This window comes from Colius striatus, chromosome 5 (assembly GCF_028858725.1).
Source record: "Colius striatus isolate bColStr4 chromosome 5, bColStr4.1.hap1, whole genome shotgun sequence".
In the NCBI taxonomy this organism is placed as follows: Eukaryota; Metazoa; Chordata; class Aves; order Coliiformes; family Coliidae; genus Colius; species Colius striatus.
This window is the reverse complement of record NC_084763.1, coordinates 41,242,877-41,261,490: the sequence shown is the minus strand read 5'-3', so window position 1 is coordinate 41,261,490 and position 18,614 is coordinate 41,242,877. Positions and strand designations below refer to the sequence as shown.

The 18,614-nt window shown below is 39.7% G+C and overlaps 1 protein-coding gene across 1 annotated transcript in view; it reads right to left on the bottom strand.

Annotated features, from left to right (window-relative positions):
• Positions 1-18,614, bottom strand: part of DPP6 (dipeptidyl peptidase like 6) — a 434,766-nt gene that overhangs the window by 57,759 nt on the left and 358,393 nt on the right. The window contains exon 9 of the mRNA XM_061996360.1: positions 928-1,082. Coding sequence (XP_061852344.1) covers positions 928-1,082 — 155 coding nt within the window. The remainder of the gene's footprint in view (positions 1-927; positions 1,083-18,614) is intronic.

The window sequence follows — 18,614 nt, the reverse complement described above, 5'->3', positions numbered from 1 at the left end:
GAGGTTGGTAGGCACAACCAAGCGGTAATTTTACTTAGAGATGTCTAGTCTTTGCTACATTTCATGGTGACTAGAAATATTGCTATTTTATGCACCTTTCGATAAAAGGTTATCTAACAGGATGATGGTAGCTATCGTAAAATACTGATTCATTTTGTATTGCAGGAAAGGGCATCCCCTGCTGAATCATTGTTACTTCCATAAAACCTCCACATATGTGGATATCTCTCCTGTCAAATTATAACTCAATTTCAACCAACATGTGAGGTTTTAGGTAATCAGTGCATAAAGTAAGACATTCAGAAGAAATGACAGCAGCATAGTACACTCCTGTATTGTCTTATAGTAGAAAATTACAGCAATAATAGCAGTAGTGTGTCCATACTGGTAGAAAGCTGTGCTACCGCTGTGTACTCCTGGCAGGACTGCTGTACAGGGCTCCGCAATCAAAGAAAGATTGGCTCCTAAGTCTTTTCTGTCTTCCACTTAGTTCTGTGTAATGCTCAGGCATAACATGTTTCCAAAACCAGACTAGCTCCTCTGACATTATGCCATTCTGGATATTCTAAAGAAGTCCAAATACTACTTCTTTCTCCCATATAAAAGAAAATATATCTAAATGTAGAAATGTCCAAACTCCCAGATGTCATCAACTCCATTCTAGCATGGGAGCAAAACTAGTTTTGTGCAGGTACAAAGCACAAAATTTTGTTTTCATTACATTTAGAATGACTAATACCCCAATCATAAAACTGTGATTTTACAAATCCAGCTAAAGAGTAATGAAGACCAGGGAACAGCTGATCTTCCCTTAGACCTATTTATCTACCTCCTTACAAATGTGCATGATTATACAGTCTCCTGCCTGGGCTGACAGGAAAAAAAAAGGGTTTTTTTGATAGAACTGTTTGTTTTATTTTCCCTTACCTTTGGATAATGATATGTTTTAACGGTAGGGTAAATGCTGCCAGTATATACCGGTATGTCCATGGTGGGGACTCTGGAGGCATTAATTGTTGCATATGCTAACCTGGTGCCATCAGGGGACCACCAATGAGCAATATGAGTCTTCAAGATCTCCTCTAATTAAAAAAAAAAAAAAAAAAAAAGAGAAAGAAAAAAGCAAGAACAGGAAAAAGTCTATTAGACATAAATTACTAGTTAGCAATAAATGAAACAGCGTAGGTATGAAAATCCCAGTCTAATCACAGCACAGGGAGGATGCCACAGGAATATCAATTAAAAATACTCATTAAATTATGCCATATACACAAATGAACACAATTGATAACAATTACTCTGAATATGTAGGTTATTAAGTGTAATTATCTTGCTCAAGAAATATAAAATCATTCATATTAGTACACATATTGGTACCTATTCATGACAACATGAAAGGTTCTGCTGCCCTTACTATGTGTCCTGTACATGAGTATGTGAATATACAGACAAGCACATGTTGGCAGAGCTTGGGTTCCAACCTGGCCCATGGTAACATAGCTGAGGCTGCTCAGGGCTAAGGGAGAACTGCAATGACTGAGATTTAGTTCTCTTCCATAATGAGTTCACTAAGCCACACCAGACATATATCAGTGGATTTAAACAGTGTTTATACTTAGATACAAGGGATTTAGCTATAATTTCATGAGCTCTGTTGCCACTTGAGAATAAACAAAAATAGTAATTTTCTGTACGTCATGCAGTGCTGGAGCTTTGTAGCACTTTCCATCTTGACTTTTATCTCTACTTCATTTTTAAAATCACTTTTGCAAAGCAGTATTCCACAAATAGCTAGGGTCAGAGACTGATCTTTTTCACCATTGAATTTGGAGATTCCAGACTTCATTGTCATTTAGATAATGTAGTTGCTATTGAAAAGGTACACAGAAAGATGCCAGTACAAATGTGTCAGAGTTCAAGTATGACAGGAGAAAACAAAATTGTCATTATAAGAAATTATTTTGAAGACTGACAGAACTGAATTCTCATTAAACACAATTTCAAAGAACTTTTATTCTAATATTTTTTCTCACAATTTAATATCCTTTATTTTACAAAGATGACTTCTGCTTATAGATATCCAGAAAAATCTATAAAATTCACTCTTTGTCCAAAGTGTCTCCAGTTACTAACTCGGCTTTTTAAACCTCCCATTTTGCAAAAGGCAATAATGTAATCCATTTTCATTAGGAGGCTTAATAACATATGACTCATTCCTATTTAAACCATAGCAGAAGGGCTTGCATAAGCTGTACAGATTGATGGGCAGGAAGACAGGTCCCATTACTTTAATGTGAGAATAAGAATTAAGGAGACTGCAGAGCATTCTGAAGCCTCCAACACTGAAGTCTTGATGCACAAGTCCAAGCAGCTCCAATGTCTGCTGTTATCAGTGGTCACCACAAAAATGAGTGAGGACTTTCAGAGTTCAGACCCACTGTATTTGTGCACCACTCTACGATGACCCTTCGATTCAACTCACCAAAGACTGACCTACTTCTTTTAAGAAAATCATGGATGAGTGATCCTTGGAGAATAGACAGATATTAGCCATAGGTCACATGAAAACTTTTGTTACTCCAGACTTGCACAGGGGTTGAGACAAAACTCAAGGTAACATTAGAAAGGGTGAAAGGGAAAATCACCCTTGATAGTTATGCCTTCTACAAATAATAAATTAATACTTCATAGCAACGCATGCAAATGTTGCATGGGAAAGCACATCTCTGGCAAATCTGCTTTGCTGCATTGTCCCACTTAGGTGCATACTTAAAAGATACTGCTTTTGACTTTATATTCATTGCTCATTACAGACATAATTAAGAGTATAAAGGAAAAGGAGTAATAACAGTTGGTAGATGAATCCTTGACATTTTATCATTAATTAGGAATGACTTTATTAAGTAAACAGTTTCTTCAAGATCTCAGACTTCATTATGAAGCAGTTCTGCTGAAGGTCACATGCCAAGAAAGGTTTTACTGCAGGTTTTGTGGTCTTCTGTTAATGAGATTTAATTGTGTGAGCCTTTGCCTTGAAGTAAAGCCAGGACCTTGCCATTATTAGAGAGATTAGTTAGTTTTAGCAAACCAGAGAACATTCTTCTGAAATAAAAAATACATTAATCCCAGAAAGTTTCAACACAATTTGCAGACAATTTACTCTTGGCGACACTTTATTCTTTGTGTTTGCATTAACCACATGCTCAGATAAACAGTTATATTCAATACTCCTGGGTCTTTCCAGTCAGTTCAGAACTCACTTCATATATATAAGGAACCAAGTTCTCCTTAAACACCAAAGTCCCCCTACACATAAATCTCCTAGCTAAGAATATAAAGTGATAATTGATCAAAACTTTCACTTTCTTCCTCAAGACTTGTAGCTGCTGGGTGCTACACGATGTAAGGATGCTGTGAGGAAGCCGTAGATCTTCCTCACAGTCAGTTGCTGGTAGCTCTGCTCCTTTCTCCCCAGCACTGCTTGCCAGCCATCTCACTGGAGCAAGTAAACCCCAAAAATAGTGAGAATGAAGTGTGCAATTGCCCTAACTCAGCAAGGACTGTGATACTGCCTGTTCAGATGTGGTGGCTAGTCAAGCACAGTGTCTGAGGCAAGTCAATGCTTATTCCACGTTACCACATTCAATATTGAACTATTCTGAAACAGCTGGATGACCTTCCTTACAAGTACTGACTCTTTGGTGGCAAGAGTTTACCAGCCAGCATGAGCCAGCTGGTAAACCAATGACAAATTTATGCTCAAGAAGTCTTACAGTATGTGCATTTTAATATTTCTTCTAGTTGAGCAAGACTCATTTCAAAGCTACGGAGAGCAAAATGTTCTGTAAGTTAAAAGACTCTCAGGAAGAGCATCTGAAGTCCTAGGTCAGAGTATATTCAATGACAATGGGGTATAAATCTATTTTAAAGACTTCAATATCACTGCATGAGAAAAACTAGAGAAAATCGCAGATGTGATGAGAGGAATCTTCCTTGAGCTGAATTACAGTTTGCTGCATTCAGCATGTTGCATAGGTGGTAGTCTTTGGTATCAAGACCTGAACAGCAATCAATCCCTGGATGGACTGCATAGTAGATCAGAGATCAGATGGATATTTCTATTAAGTATGTTGTCCAGAACTAGCCCAGCACATGTATAAAACAAAAGGAAGCATCTGCTCGTTTCAAACTTTGAGTTAATGTCAGCAGTATGAGAGTATTTTATTGCACTTGTATCTTACAAAATTAACAAACAAACTCATCTTAACAAACTTCTCAAGGAATCGGGAAACAGGACTGGAAGGGATTTCAAAAAGTGATCTGTCTCTTTCTTTCATGGACAATATCTACTCCAATCCTGTAAGAATCTTCACAAGTGGATTTTGCTATTCTTTTTGATACTTGTAAAACTCCTTTAGCAGAGGCTTGGTCACAGAAATCAAACACTTTAAATTTTCATATCCTTCTCTGTCTAAGCACATAACAGTCCCACTGAAGTGTGTCCAGACCTTTACCTTTCCTTATACAGTCAAGGTAGGGAAAAGCATTAGAGCTTCCTGAGTCATATTTATGAATCACACGTTTCCGCTGAAGGTGACAAAGTTCTGGCTTGCTGTTAGGGAAAGGATGAAGCCTTCAGCAATGACTGACTGGGAAATCCACTGGTAGCTTAGAGGTTTTGTCAAATTTTTAAAGCCACCACAAATAACTTGCAATTTTCAAGTGTAAGCTAAGAGAAGCAGAGACTTGTACAAGAAGACAAAGATGCCTAGACAGACCAGTCCTCTGACAAATGCCTTTGCAACCCTTTTCTCTCACTTCCAAAATAAACAAACAAAAAGAATAAATATGATGTCAGGAGGGAAAACTGAGACAAATTATAAAGAAATAATTTTCAAGTGAAAAAAATATATTTGTTTTTCTGTCAACAGGTATGGAGCTGTATTGGCTATATAGTTTACTCGCTGAGGCTATAAGTATTACAAGCAGCAATACCCCAGTTCCCATGTAGAATGAAAACAGTTAGAGACAACACCCTGTTCAGTCACTTTCCATTGACCATCTGCATGCTTCTGCTCTGTGCAAGCCAGGATCTCACTCCTCCACAGCCACCCTTCAGATGTGCCCATGCCTATGTGCCCACCTTGCCTCCCCTCATCAGGAGTGCCATGGTAATAACACCTAAGGAGACTCATTGGCAGTAGCACATAAAGCCCTTCTACAGGGGCATGGAAGTCAGTAAAATATTGATCATAAGAGCTTTTCAATCCTTAACTATTAACAACTTCTAATGAGAATGCCTAGAAAAAATATTACAATGAATGCAAAAAACCTAACCTTTTATCTTCCAAGAAAAAATGACTCATAGATCAGCACTGCAGCTAAACAAGAGATCTTCTGAAGATCAGAATGGTGTGTCCACCCCTGGTGATGCCCCTTGTGTTACACAAGTGTGCTGCAGTTAACAACTGCAGGTTCATTAACTTCAAAAAAGTAGCTTCCATTTACAATAGCTGAGGAGGTGTCCTTGGAGACTGAGTAGAAAGTTGTTTCTGTTTTTTAACTGCATCTAGAAAAGCAGCAGCTTTCTGGATCTCAAGAGGCAAAAATAAGGACGTAATGAATAGAAGCATATAGGAGGTTTTATCTACTAAATAAATACATTTATTTTATACAACTAAAATTCTCTCCTTGTTTCAGACATAGCATTTTCTCCTTTGGTTGGAAATGAAAACAATACTATTAATATTGTGCTCATAGAAGACAAAGAGAGATAGCAAATAGTTTGATTCTCCTCTGACTAGATACAGATCCATTCACACACAGAGAAACATATCTAGTTTTCTGTCAAAAGATCCATTAATTTCAGAATATTTTAATTTTTACACAAAATGTTAAGCAAGGATTTATCTGACTGAGGGAACTTCCTCTTCCATGTTATTTATTGCTGATGTGGTAAAGTGCAGCAATTCCAGGAAGCATAACCCAGGGTTTTGTTTGTGCGATGTACGGTAGCTGATGCTCAGATCATTAAGTACTGGGTGTGCTGATGACATTTGGCTGTTTCATTAAAGCTGTTAATAAAAGGGAATTTTGAACAAAATGAAATTAAAGTATAACATAAAGGCTGTGGCTTACGTCAGGAAAGAAAGCTCAAAAGAATTTGTCAGTAGGAAGCATCAAAAGAACATAAGAGGAAGAGAGATCAGAGAACAGAAAGAGGGTCTAGGAAAGGAGAAAACAAAGACTTCTGAGATAGCAAAACCCCAAGGGTTCTCATAGAAACATCAAATAAATACAAATGCTTATTTGACAGCTACCATCTGTTTTAAAATCAATTACTAGATCACCTCAAACCACCAACCACCCGTCCAAGTTGATTACTATGGTAGAGTTTGAAGGCAAGTATTTTTACCCAGTTAAGGAAAACATATTGTTTATATCAGCCTTCGATGCCATGTGTTCAGGGCTGGCTTTGGAAGACCACCATGTCATCTCTAATACACACACATGTGCAGATTTTTCTCTCGGTTGTTTTAGTGTAGATCTACACCAACTTCTATTAAGTCACTGTAATAGGTAGAAAATGGGTGTAAAAGGAGTTATGTGTATGTAAGTAGTCTAAAACTGGTTTATATTACTATATTCATTTACATAATTTTGTGCTGATGTCAGCAATAACCCTGCAGCACTATTGATTTTAGTGCAATTAATCCTCTTTCACAGCTGTCTAATTGAGGCAGGGGTTAAAAAAGTAATTTTACAGGGCCTCTAAACAATTCAACTACTTTTTATATAAAAGAAAATAAAAGAAATTTTTTGACTGAGTCCAAACTCCAGGGTCGGTCCAAGCCCACAGTCCCTGTATGCTGACAATAACCTTTCACAAGGTGTTTGTGCCATGGTCCAAAAGATCCTTAAGAAAACCTGAGCTGCAACACTCACCTCTGTGACACTTTATTCTTACTCGAAACTCACGGCCTTCTCTGCCACTTACGGGCAACAAGTATGTGATGAATAAAATATTACTTGCTTTCACAGTCTTTTTGAGGACATGGTTTAGAGAGCACGTTCTAAACATAAAATCCTCAATCCAAAGATCTCACCACTCGATGGCAGCAGCATCATGCAGCTATGGAGCAGAACAGACACAGAACTCCTGTGTCTTTAGTAGCTGTGAGACGGTGGCAGCCCCTCATCTCAAGGAAAGGAGCCCAGACAGAAGATTTGCATCTCCTCAAGCACACGGAAGATGTGGACTTCCAGTGTCATTAATTTCCCCTTAGTCATGTCGTTTAATTGCTTGAAAATGTGTTGTTTTCCATTTGTGCAGCCTGATAGCTCCCAGGTCCTGCGGAATGTTGTGTTGAGACAGTGGGTGAGGTTTTGGCCAGTGCTTTCTGCCTCCCTGTGCCCACATGCTGAGGACCTGCAGTGAAGCTCATTTCAGTTGGGACATTCATGCTGGAGGCTGAGGACACCCCATGGGACTATTCATGTGTTCTGTGTAGTCACCAAGGCTGCCTCTTTACTTACATGTCTCTTCTGAGGGCTCCAGAGCATGGCTCAAGTTAAGCCCAAACTCAGCAAAAAGGCAAACTCCACAAAATCTGAAGGCAAATGGGCCATGGCCCACCTTTTCTTCTGAAAGATGCAGGTGACTTTGTGTAACAACTCACAAGCTGCTGTAGTCCAGCAGAAGACACGTCAACAATTGGATGTTCTCTGATACTTGGCAAGGGTTCCTGAGGGAGCAACACAGGGATGAAGAGCAAACAGCATCCAGCAGCATCAGAGTAGGAATATCAGGGGCAAAGGCTGGCCAAATTCTGACCACTTCAACTTGGGCCTCTTATCTATAGTCCCAACTAACAGCATTATTCATCATTGTTTCTCTGAGAATAATATTTAGTACACCTCTCCCCAAGGTGAAAGAGTGAGATCATTTTAGGATGGCAACAATCTACTGACAGACGTAAGAGACTTTCTGGGACTATTCATCTCACTCACATCAAAACTGCAGTTTTAATGCTTGTGTTTTGGGTTTTGGTGGGTTTTTTTTTCCCTGATCCATCAATTCTTCTAATTTTTTGTGTTTCCAACACTAAAGGATCCTGTAGTTGTTTTACGAGTCAGGGCATTGGGTTGTTATTTACAAGGTTATTGACAAGTAGCTGCCAGACCTTCTTTGCTGTCTGAGTGCTTGGGAGCTTCCAAATGCTGGTGATATTGACTACTCGCCTGATCCTCTCCTCGGGTACCTCTCTGCAGCTCCTATCAGAATATGTGTAGGAGACCAGGCTCAGGATGTAATAACTAAGAATGTTCAAATGTTGAAAATCTCCTTAATTCATACAAATGGATTTGTTGAAGAAAACCCCAAAGCCTAACAAAAACAGATGTGCACAAGTGTGTGATGTCATCTGAGAAGTTCAGGCAGATTCTCTCAAACAAGTGAAGAATTCAGCTATTCACAAATGTACGGAAGGGCAGGGGACTCCTCCAGGCCATCTTCACATTCTGACACACATAGCACACTCAGCTGTACAGTTCCACTTGAGGTTCAGAAAGCCCTTGAGAGGACCTGTCCCATGGATCTGACATGGACCTCCTGTCTCCATCAGGAGCCACGAACAGCTCCTCAGGAGATCTGGCACCCTCTCCAGAACAACAGCAAGCAAGCAGGGTTACCACAAGTCATACACAATGCCATACTATCCTGAAGACACATCAGTATTTCAAAGTCCCTTTTTCAATAAGTTTGTCCTCCTTGGACAAATATGGAAGAACAATGCGAAGTTGCCTGTACAACCTCCTTCTGCTCTTTTCAAAAGTTTTCTTCTCTGTACAGGGGGTTTTTCTCCCCTGTGCTCCATCCTTAGCAATTCTTAGCTGTTTGCTTTCAAAAGCAGTTATTATTAACGCTGACAATGGCTCCTAACAGTTTGCGGGTTTCCTCCTTTGGTGGTGTGAGTCAGTGAAAATCTCTTCGACCATCTAGACTGACAAGAAGACATTTTATCAACACAGGCAAGTCTGATCCATCAGGCTATCCAGGTATAATAGTGAAAATGAAGACTGAATTATGAAAGTAGAAATATTACTTGGAGATCATAATGTCAGATATTCCCATTTCTAACACTCACTTCAAACAGCAAATGAGCTTAGAAAACATATCCGCAGTGGCACGCTGCTGTATGCCACTGATGCATAATAGGAATGTATTTTTCCATCACTGGGCACAAACATAACCCCCAAGCCTGCTGTCAGCTCTCCATGAAAGCCTGTTAGCTAGAGGCACTAAATCTGTAGAAACTTTCCTGTTAAAAGTCTTCTAAGTAATTTCCAGTGCAGCTTATTGCTGTGGGTAAATGTTCACTGTAAGGTCGTATCATTACCTTCTCAATTGCTAAGGATCTAGACAAGACGGAATTCATGTTGCACAATTGACTAGATGCAGCAGGGCTCCTTATAGTTAAATGTGGGTTTTTTCTTTCTTTTTTTTTGTCCTGCTGCGTAACAGGTTGCTATGTCTGGAAATACAATTTGCTTATCTGTGCAATGCAGTGAGACAAATCAAGGCCTCCATTATATGCTGAATATCACTCTATTCAAACCTGCTCAAGTAGCTTCCACCTCACCTTTCCTTTAAATTAAGTTACAGGTTCTTCTTAACTAATCTATGGGTTTTATGACAGGAGGAAGATGGAGAGCCAACCTTGACACGGGAGATCCTTTTCAATAGCTACATACGTATCAAGAAAGTTAGTGATCACGAACCTTCAGAAACTGACTAGCAAAAATTCATTAGATGATTGCAATGGTTCAAGAACAAAAGTGCCCCAAAGGAATCTCTTTTAATGTTTCATAAAGGAATGTGAGAGATAAGAAGACCAAAGAGCCTGATATTGCTATTAAAGAACGTGATTCTTCAACACAACAGACTTTTATCAGCACCTGCACGAACTGTCTTTTGTGTGGATTACTTGCATGATTTATTCACCTTAAGCAGCACCTGTCAGTTACCTACCATGAGTGCTGATAAATGTCAGCTCATATTGCACAATATAGTCCCACTTTATAAAATGAGAATTCTAGCGCATTGGCTGAATTTAGTTTACCTCCAAATTTCTTGCCCAGTTTAAATTGCTACAGTCATTGAACAGCCATTAAAAACCCACTGACAGTTTATATTGCCCTACTATGGCAACATTCCCAGAGGTTTCGACCCAAACAGTGATTCAGGATCTGGCTAGCTGAGAGATTTAGCTCAATAATGACTCAGAGGACAAATCTGATTTTACAGTACTGAATAATCAGAGGAACTACTGAGATCAACTGAGTTAGCCAGGAATAATAAAAGAGAGGGCACGACAAAAACAGAACTCAAATTAGCTTAAAACAACATTTCAGAAAAAAAATTCCTCTTATTAAATAACAGAAACATTTAATATTAATGAAGGCAATGGCATATAACAAGGTTATACCACTGATGGATCAGTATGGTTTGACTACATTTATTAGAGTGGTGGCACTTGCATGTTGAACAGCACTTCAGTTCTTTCTTTGTGCAAGTCTTGGAAGGACCTTGGCTATAGACTCAGGTAAGCACACAGAAAAGACAAACATACCTCTAGGATAATGTTCATGCATCAATATCTTTTTTTTGTCTACTACCAGGAAATACAGTTTTTTTTCCCCGCAGTATTTTTGATCTGTGGACTACTGCATAGGAACTCTAAATCTAATGGCAAAAACTTGCCTTCTCTGGACCACTTGGAATTATTCCATGTGTCTCAAGGGAGCTGCAGACCTTAGGCTGAACCCCACTAATGCCCAGAAAATAGTTACAGATGCTTTGGGTACAGGTGATGCCTCCAGCTTCACTAGAGCAAGAAGGAATGCTGCATGGTACCCGCTACCCAGGGCAAGGCCACTGAGTCTGTGTAACTCTGGTTGATACCCACAGTCCAGAAACTCCCATAAGCAGGAGAGTAAATAAAACCTTGGTATGTCTTGGGTGTGCAGATTGCCCATCAGGGAAATGCTGACAAAACACAAATCAGTTTGCAGCAGACAATATTTCTGCAGCAATCACTTAAAAGCTCCTTATAAGAAAGCCATAAGCACTCGCTCAGACAAGGAAAGACAAATTAGGGAAACATCTTTTCTTCTAATGAGGTGGTAGGAAGTGGAAAGAAAGCTATATAGTGTTTCCATTCACATTTGCACATTTGCATTCACTCGTTTCCTTGCCCAGCAAAGGTCTGTCCCTCAACACATTTCTCATCACAGGCACTACTCCCACCTATGTCTACGTTCGCTAACATTTATATTTTTGAATTTATGACCATTTTAATTTCCTTGGAGGGTCCAAAGCTTGCATCTCTAATGACTGCTGGTTTTACTTTAAAGCTACAACAATTAGAGTCTTCTAATGAGAGTTTTAATTGGATAGTGAATTAAATACCAGATGAGGCTAACTATTCATACTGGCAATGGAATTCCAGAGATTTAGATGCTTTAAAAATAAAAAAAAAAAGATAGCTATATTGATTTGAGTTTTCAGTTCCCTGATGCATCTTGTTTCTCACAGTCAGATACTGATTCCATTTTCTTCAACTTTAATGTCAGCTGACAAAAACCCCATCCATAAACCAGCATATAACAATTTCTGATTTTTAGCAGAAATTTAACCCCAGAATGCATAAAAACATACCTATCAACACACACACAGAGTCATGCAGTAACAGTGAAAAGAAATTGTCAGCATAATTGGATACAAAACTGGTAGGAAAAAAAAAAACCTTATTAAAATTAATATCACAGAAAGGCAATTAAGAATTTTAAGGGAAAAAAACCCTGATTAATTAACTGCAAATTATAAGTATTACTTGGAGATGCGTTGTACAGAACAGTATCAAATTACTAATTATCCTTGCCCGCTTTGTTCAAAGATCATGAATGTGCATTTTAATTTACACTGGAGTAAGCTAAATATACTGAGAACCAGCATGTAGAATTTTGCAGAACTCATTGGGGATGAGGGGAAACTCCCCCATTACCATATAAATGACACACACTAGATCCAGCTCCTATTGTTCCTTAGGATGTGGCAGGCAAATACCGGAAATTATAATGAAGCTTATAACCTACCAGATAATAAATGTAACCCATATCCCACAAATCCTCATTTACCAAAGATAAATTTATCTGCTGTTTTTTGCTGATTAACGGTGGGTTTGGGAAAAAAAAATGCAGCCTCTTCCTTTCACCTCTTTATATGTTGCATTTATTGGCAGGATGGAGATGGCTCCATTTTTATCTAACAGCTCACAATATCTAACATAGACTAATCTTCATTTCCAAGGTCCTCATAGCCAGTTCTATCCTTAAACACTTCCTGTTTAGTATCAAGAAAAATTCCCACATAAAAGAGAGTCATTATCACAGATTCACAGAATGGTGGGGGTTGGAAGGGACCTCTAGAGATCATCCCACCCAAACATCTGCTAAAGCAGCTTCCCCTCTATCAAAGGCCACAGGAACATATTCAGGCAGACTTGAAAACCTCCAGAGAAGGAGACCATACGGTCCCTGGGCAGCCTGTGCCAATATAGCAGCTCCTTTTTCCATGAATATATTTTACCATGACATCCATGATGTTAACAGCATTGCTGTGTTGAGATCACAGCTGACCACTGTCTCCTGATTCTCTGCAGCAGTCTGGGTCAGGTTCTGTCAGGTGTTACTTACTAGCCATAGACAGGCCACAGGATACACCAAATTGACAAGTACTTTCCCACCACTAGAATATGAAACATATTTTTAAATACCTCAAAATGTTCAGATGGCAAACATTATCAAATTGCAAAGAAAACACCATTGTCCTTGTGAAGCAGAACCAGAATTGCTGAGTTGCACCACCTGTCCTTTTTAATTTATCACTAAAAAAAAAAAGATATTTTTTAAGTCATGTAATTCCTGGAGTATTCAGAAGTGGGTTATATCAGTTTTAATACATACTATCCTTTCTTTCTAAGGCTTCCCTGGATGCCTTTCATCTTTTCAAGCTAACTTTCTATTGTGGCTTTGCTCAGCCAGCAATGAAACACCACGAGAGTCTTGCTCACTGCCCCCCATCCATCCACACCTTTGTTAGGATGGTGGAGGCCCCAGTGAAATGGGAGGAAAAAAAGATAACCAAGGAAGTTGTGGATTAAGACAAGGGCAGGGAGGTCTCGCTGCCAATTACGGTTCTGGGCAAAACAGACTCTAGTACTCAACTTAGACAGGAAAGTAGGAAAGTTTATTCTACTACCTACAAGAAACAGAACAGAACAAAAAGCACAACCAGGGAAGGATGATGAGAAAAAGATCTCTCCTCCCCATCCCACCTTTCTTCTAGGGCCCAGCTCACTGCTCCTGATATCTCTACCTCCTCCCCTCTCAACGGCTCAGGGGGGCAGGGAATGGGGTATGTGGTCAGTCTCTCACAGATGGGCTCTGCCGCTTCTCTCTTCTCAGAGGATGACTCCTGGCATTCTTCCCCTGCTCTAATACGAGTTCCCTCTCATGGGATACAGTTCTTAATGAATTTCTCTGGTGTGGGTTCTTCCCAGCAGCTTCAGCTTCTAAAAATATGGGGTCCCTCACATGGGACACAGCCTCCTTGGCATAGTCACTGTCCCTGGCATGGCGTCTTTTATGAAGTGCAAACAAATTTTAAGCTTCACTAGTTTCTGCTCCAGCACAGCGCCTCCTCTCTTCCTTCAAGGACCTTGGAGTCCACATGGTTGCTTCTCTCTCTCTTCCCACTCCTTACACCACCACCATCTGGAAAAATAAGGAAGAACAGAACAAGAAGGAACAGGAAGAACTGTTCTCTTCCAGCTTCTTCTTAAAAAGTGAAGAAGTGGGTCTGACTCAGAGATGGGGAGAATTTCAAGTAGCTTCTTACAGGAACCATCTTTACAGTCCCTTCCCTGTTGCCAGAAATGGCTCCATTCCAAACCATGACACTTTCGCTTTAGAAAACACAGCAGCTCTGGGCTTGCTGAATGTCCATTCCCACTGATGACGTCCCTGGCAGCCCCTGAGGTGAGTACTCTACTCCTGCAGAGATCAGGATCAGCATGTGGGAAAGTCCATGAGAGAGGGAGGCTGTGATTTACTCTTTAGGCTTCTTCAGAATGATATTGCTTTGTCATCCCCTCCAAATTCTGAACACTGTATGCTCCAGTCTGTGGCTATAAATCCCAGCTATGTTGTTAGCATATCAGTGTGAAGTTTCGTCTCCATTAGGCGTAGCAGGATTCCACCAGGATGTGAAAACACTCAGAGCGTGGTTACATCACGATTACACAGATTGTTATTATATTTCACTGTGAAAAGCATTTCTTTAAGCAATACTAAGGGGATGTCTGGTTTCTGCTTTGCAGATATCCGTTCATGAACTGAAAAAGGAACCATGATATACTGTTATAAACACAACTATCTGGCTGACTAATTGCCTGTAAATGATCTTTCTGTGCCTTGAATACTCAGAGAGCTCTTCTTTGTGTAGTTTTACGTCCAAATCCATTCCTGGTATAAATGGTGCAACTAGTGACATATACTAACAAAGGATCCAGTTCTTTTTCAATGTGATATAAAAGAATGTAATAGTGTTATGCTTGTCTACTAAGAAAATGGTGCAGCCAAGCAACTATTTTATGCTTTCTTTCCTTTTTTAAATGGTCAGCATAGTGCACACTGTTTTTAAACTACAAGCTTAAAATGAAGTCAGGCAGAAGTGACTCTTGGTCTTCAGGCACATTTTAGTTGCTGCATTGAAGGGAAAGGGCTAATTTCTCCTCTGAATCACCTCTCACCGACATACTTTCTCCTAGAGGAGAAGAATGGGTTAAACACAGGACAGTGCTGGACAGGGACAGTGTCTGGATATTCCAGGAACATTATTTTGTTGGAACTAAAGCATTTGGTGGACTTGAATTTGCAATTTTTACACAGTCTGAGCAAATAATTCGTGCAGGAGAACACCAGCTCTGGGAGGGGAACAGAACAGTTTTAACCTGTTTTAACCTGGCTATTTTAACCCTAATATGCTTAGTCAGGCACAGTGCTTTGGCTTTGAGCAACATGGCTGCATCCATCAAATTGTTGCTTTCCTCCTCTCCCAGGGAAAGGAGCTGTGCCAGGACTGGATTTTGCAGTGGCCCTTTTGAAGGCTCAGTGGGATGGAGGAAAACATAGCTCTTGGCCTCTCCACTCTTCCAGCAACTTCCTTTTGGGCTGAGGTGCCATTCAGCAGTTCTGTGCTGCGTGATCTGCTCATTAGAGATAATCTTGGGCCTCAGTAATGAGTAGAACATGTACTACATGACTTCCGAATGGCAGCTCACACTAGCAGAAAATTGTTGTTACGTCTGCTGTCTCACTCCTCCCACCTCTCATCTGGCACCACATGCTTTCTGCTAATAGAGCCAGAACAACACTGTTAAAGTTATTATTTCTCCTTTTTGGGGGGTTATTATTCTGTCTTGCATCATTTCAAATCTCACAAAAGCACTGAAACATTTCTGATGTACACCAAGCTTTTACTGGTTCACTGTGTGCCAGGTCCACATCCAGTTCAAATTATTCTCTCACAAGGTCAAAATCAGATGCCCAAAATTCACAGGTAGGGTCTTAAACAAGACATGCCCCAAACACAGACTTGTAGTGTCCATACAGAAACAACATACCATTTTATATGAGTTCAGCATTTCTAAGAAAGGGGGTTTTAATGAATGGGCAGAAGTGAACTTGTTGCTTGTCTCAATGTTTTGTTACTTGAGTCATACAAGCAGGAGGATGCTAACTGCTCTGGTGTTTATCAGCAGTGCCCATGAGCCAGAGAAGCAGCTCTACTGATAGATCTGTCTAAAATGGGGAAATACCCAGAGAAATTCCCAAGTCTACTCCCTGCTCCATAGCATCAAACAACCACATCAGCTGTGAACTTTCTCCTGACCGTCCTACCCTAACAGGTGTTTTTCTTCTCAGTAGGTGATGAGACTTCCACAGCTATACCAGATGCTAAATATCAGAGAAAAGAGCTGAGAAGCAGCAAAGGATCCTAAAATACTTCCATTTGGCTGGAAAATGATTTCTCCAGGGTATCATTGTGTATGATACAATCTGGGCTAGAAGTGCCAAATCACAGGGCTTATCAAGAACCTCCACACATAGACCTTCAGGCAACACCCAGAGTGTTGGGGGGCAGATGGATAGAGATGACGGAGAGAAGAAAATAAAGAGAATTTTAAAGCCCCATAATGAATCCTTTTCCTTCTGATGTACTGCAGCCTTGTGCTGTGCCTCCAAGGGGCAGCACAGCCTCAGTTATCACATCTGAAATCGTTAAGCTATTGGGGACACAGCTCTTCCCTTCTGTCCGGTTCTCATGATTTCTATTCTGCTGGTAATGTTCCCAAATAATACATAACAGTCTCTGGGTTAGTATGGGTCAGTTCAATAATCAAGTAAAGTTTAATTTTTAAAATGAGATATTGAATCTTTTAAGTCATCTCTGTGCCTACAGTCTTGAGGCAGAGACTGGAAAATCAAAACAAATGCAATAAATACAATGCTCTCCAGATAATTCCTATCAAGTACAATTTATTTTGATGTCTGTTTTCAGACTGTTGCCTTCAATTTTAAAAGCACAATAGCATGAAAACATAATGTTTTGCTTTTAGGAGCTGTTCTTTCTTCAGTTCTATTTCTCACCAGTTTCTCAAATCTTTGATCTAGCTATCTTGAATGCCTCCTTTAAAAAATTGCTTTTGATCTAGTCTTATGCAGCAGCAACTCATGGTAATTTTTTTTTTGCTGCTATTGTTGTTAACTCAAATATAAGACAATGACTCAACTTTGAGGAAAATGAAAACTAATGTAGGAGGCAAATGCTTGTGAGTCATACATGTAAAAAGGGAAGGCCTGAAGTGATTTGCTCCTGTTTTCTAGTATTTGCAAGTCACGTAAGAGGCCATCAGCCCCTCCATGAAGCAGAACAGAAGTAATAGCCTGGAAAAGGTGGGGCAGCTTTAACAGTAGACATTCACCTTCTGCTCTTAGGGTTTCCTATGTATTAGAAAAGCTCTTGGTCCTGTTGAAATTACTTGGGAAATCATTTGGGGCCATCTCAGTCTTCCTGCATAGTGACTTACATAGGCACATCTCTCCAGTTGTGCATCCCTCACGTTCTGTGACCTGAAGGGGACCTGACAGGGGTCTGTGCTAGAGGCGACGCTAAGAATGTGCTGAGAACCGATTGATCTGGGTTTCTATTAGATGCTTTGCGTTTTATTTGGCATCCAGGGGCCAAGGTGAGACTCTCACCTCAGTTTTGTGCTCCAATTTCACTCATCTCTTCTAAAACCAGGTCAATAACTGTGCCTCAGTTTGCCTGTTTCTAAAATAATGGTAATAACTCCTGATCTACCAGGATATTACATGAAGATTTATTAATTGATAATTGCACAAGGCATTGAGATCAAGACAGAATAATTGCCTTAGTGAAGGTAATAATTAGATATGTACCAAGAGATAGAGCTGAGCTTCATTTATGATGCTCATTTAACCTCATTTCTGTATTTTTGCTACAAGAGTGTGGATGCCAAGGAGTAGAGCTCTTCTTACAAAGGCAATGGCAGTATTTAGCATGAGGTTTAAGTATTTTGTTACATTGACACTTGCAAGTGATGTTACACACATTAGAGATGAGAGAAAGGTTCCTGCTACAGTGAAGACAAGAAATGGAACTTGCAGTGGAGCAGGACAGACCTGTCTGAAGGGAAAGTGACTGAGGCCATCAGCAGTCCCTGGTCTGGGAGGGGAGACTTGCCAAGCTCTCCTTGGCTGCAGGTCAGCTCAGCAACCAGCGTTAATCTGATCAAAAAGAGGATTCTGAAAATCTCATCCGACTCAGGCTGTGAAATCATGCTCTGGAGTCCTAATAATTTCTACAGGAACCAGTTGTCACATCACGAAGAATTCCGATCTAAAGTTTGGGGGAGGGAAAGAACGAGCTGACACACTTTCATGAATCTCAAAACCTGCTGCAGGCAGAACACGAAGAATTCCAATTTGAAAAATGATTATGTTTCTATATAGTGTGTTCTCAAAAGTTATTTGTGAAACACTAAGGCTCATATTTCTAAATGTGATAGAACTGGGAAGTATCCCAGGATTATCAGAAGAATTAGAGAACAATCAAAACTAATGCAGAAACATTGGAGATTATTTCAAGAAGATATGAAATAGAATGATGGATTTTTTAATTCAAAGCTTAAAATGACCTCATTTTAAAAAGACAACTTTTAAAAAATTCTTCTCTGCACTTCGCTCACTTTTCCTCTGAAAATTTTATGTAACAGTTTTCAATTAAAATCCAAGTAAAAAAAGTCCCCACAAACGTACCACCAAAGAACCAAATGTACACACTAATTAAAAGAAAAATAGGATTTAATCTCTCACTGCTTCTTTCAAATCAGGATGCTCTTCATATACTTTTTTTTTTTTCCCCAGCAAATCATCCAGATTTCTGCCTGTTTGCAGCACTCTTATCA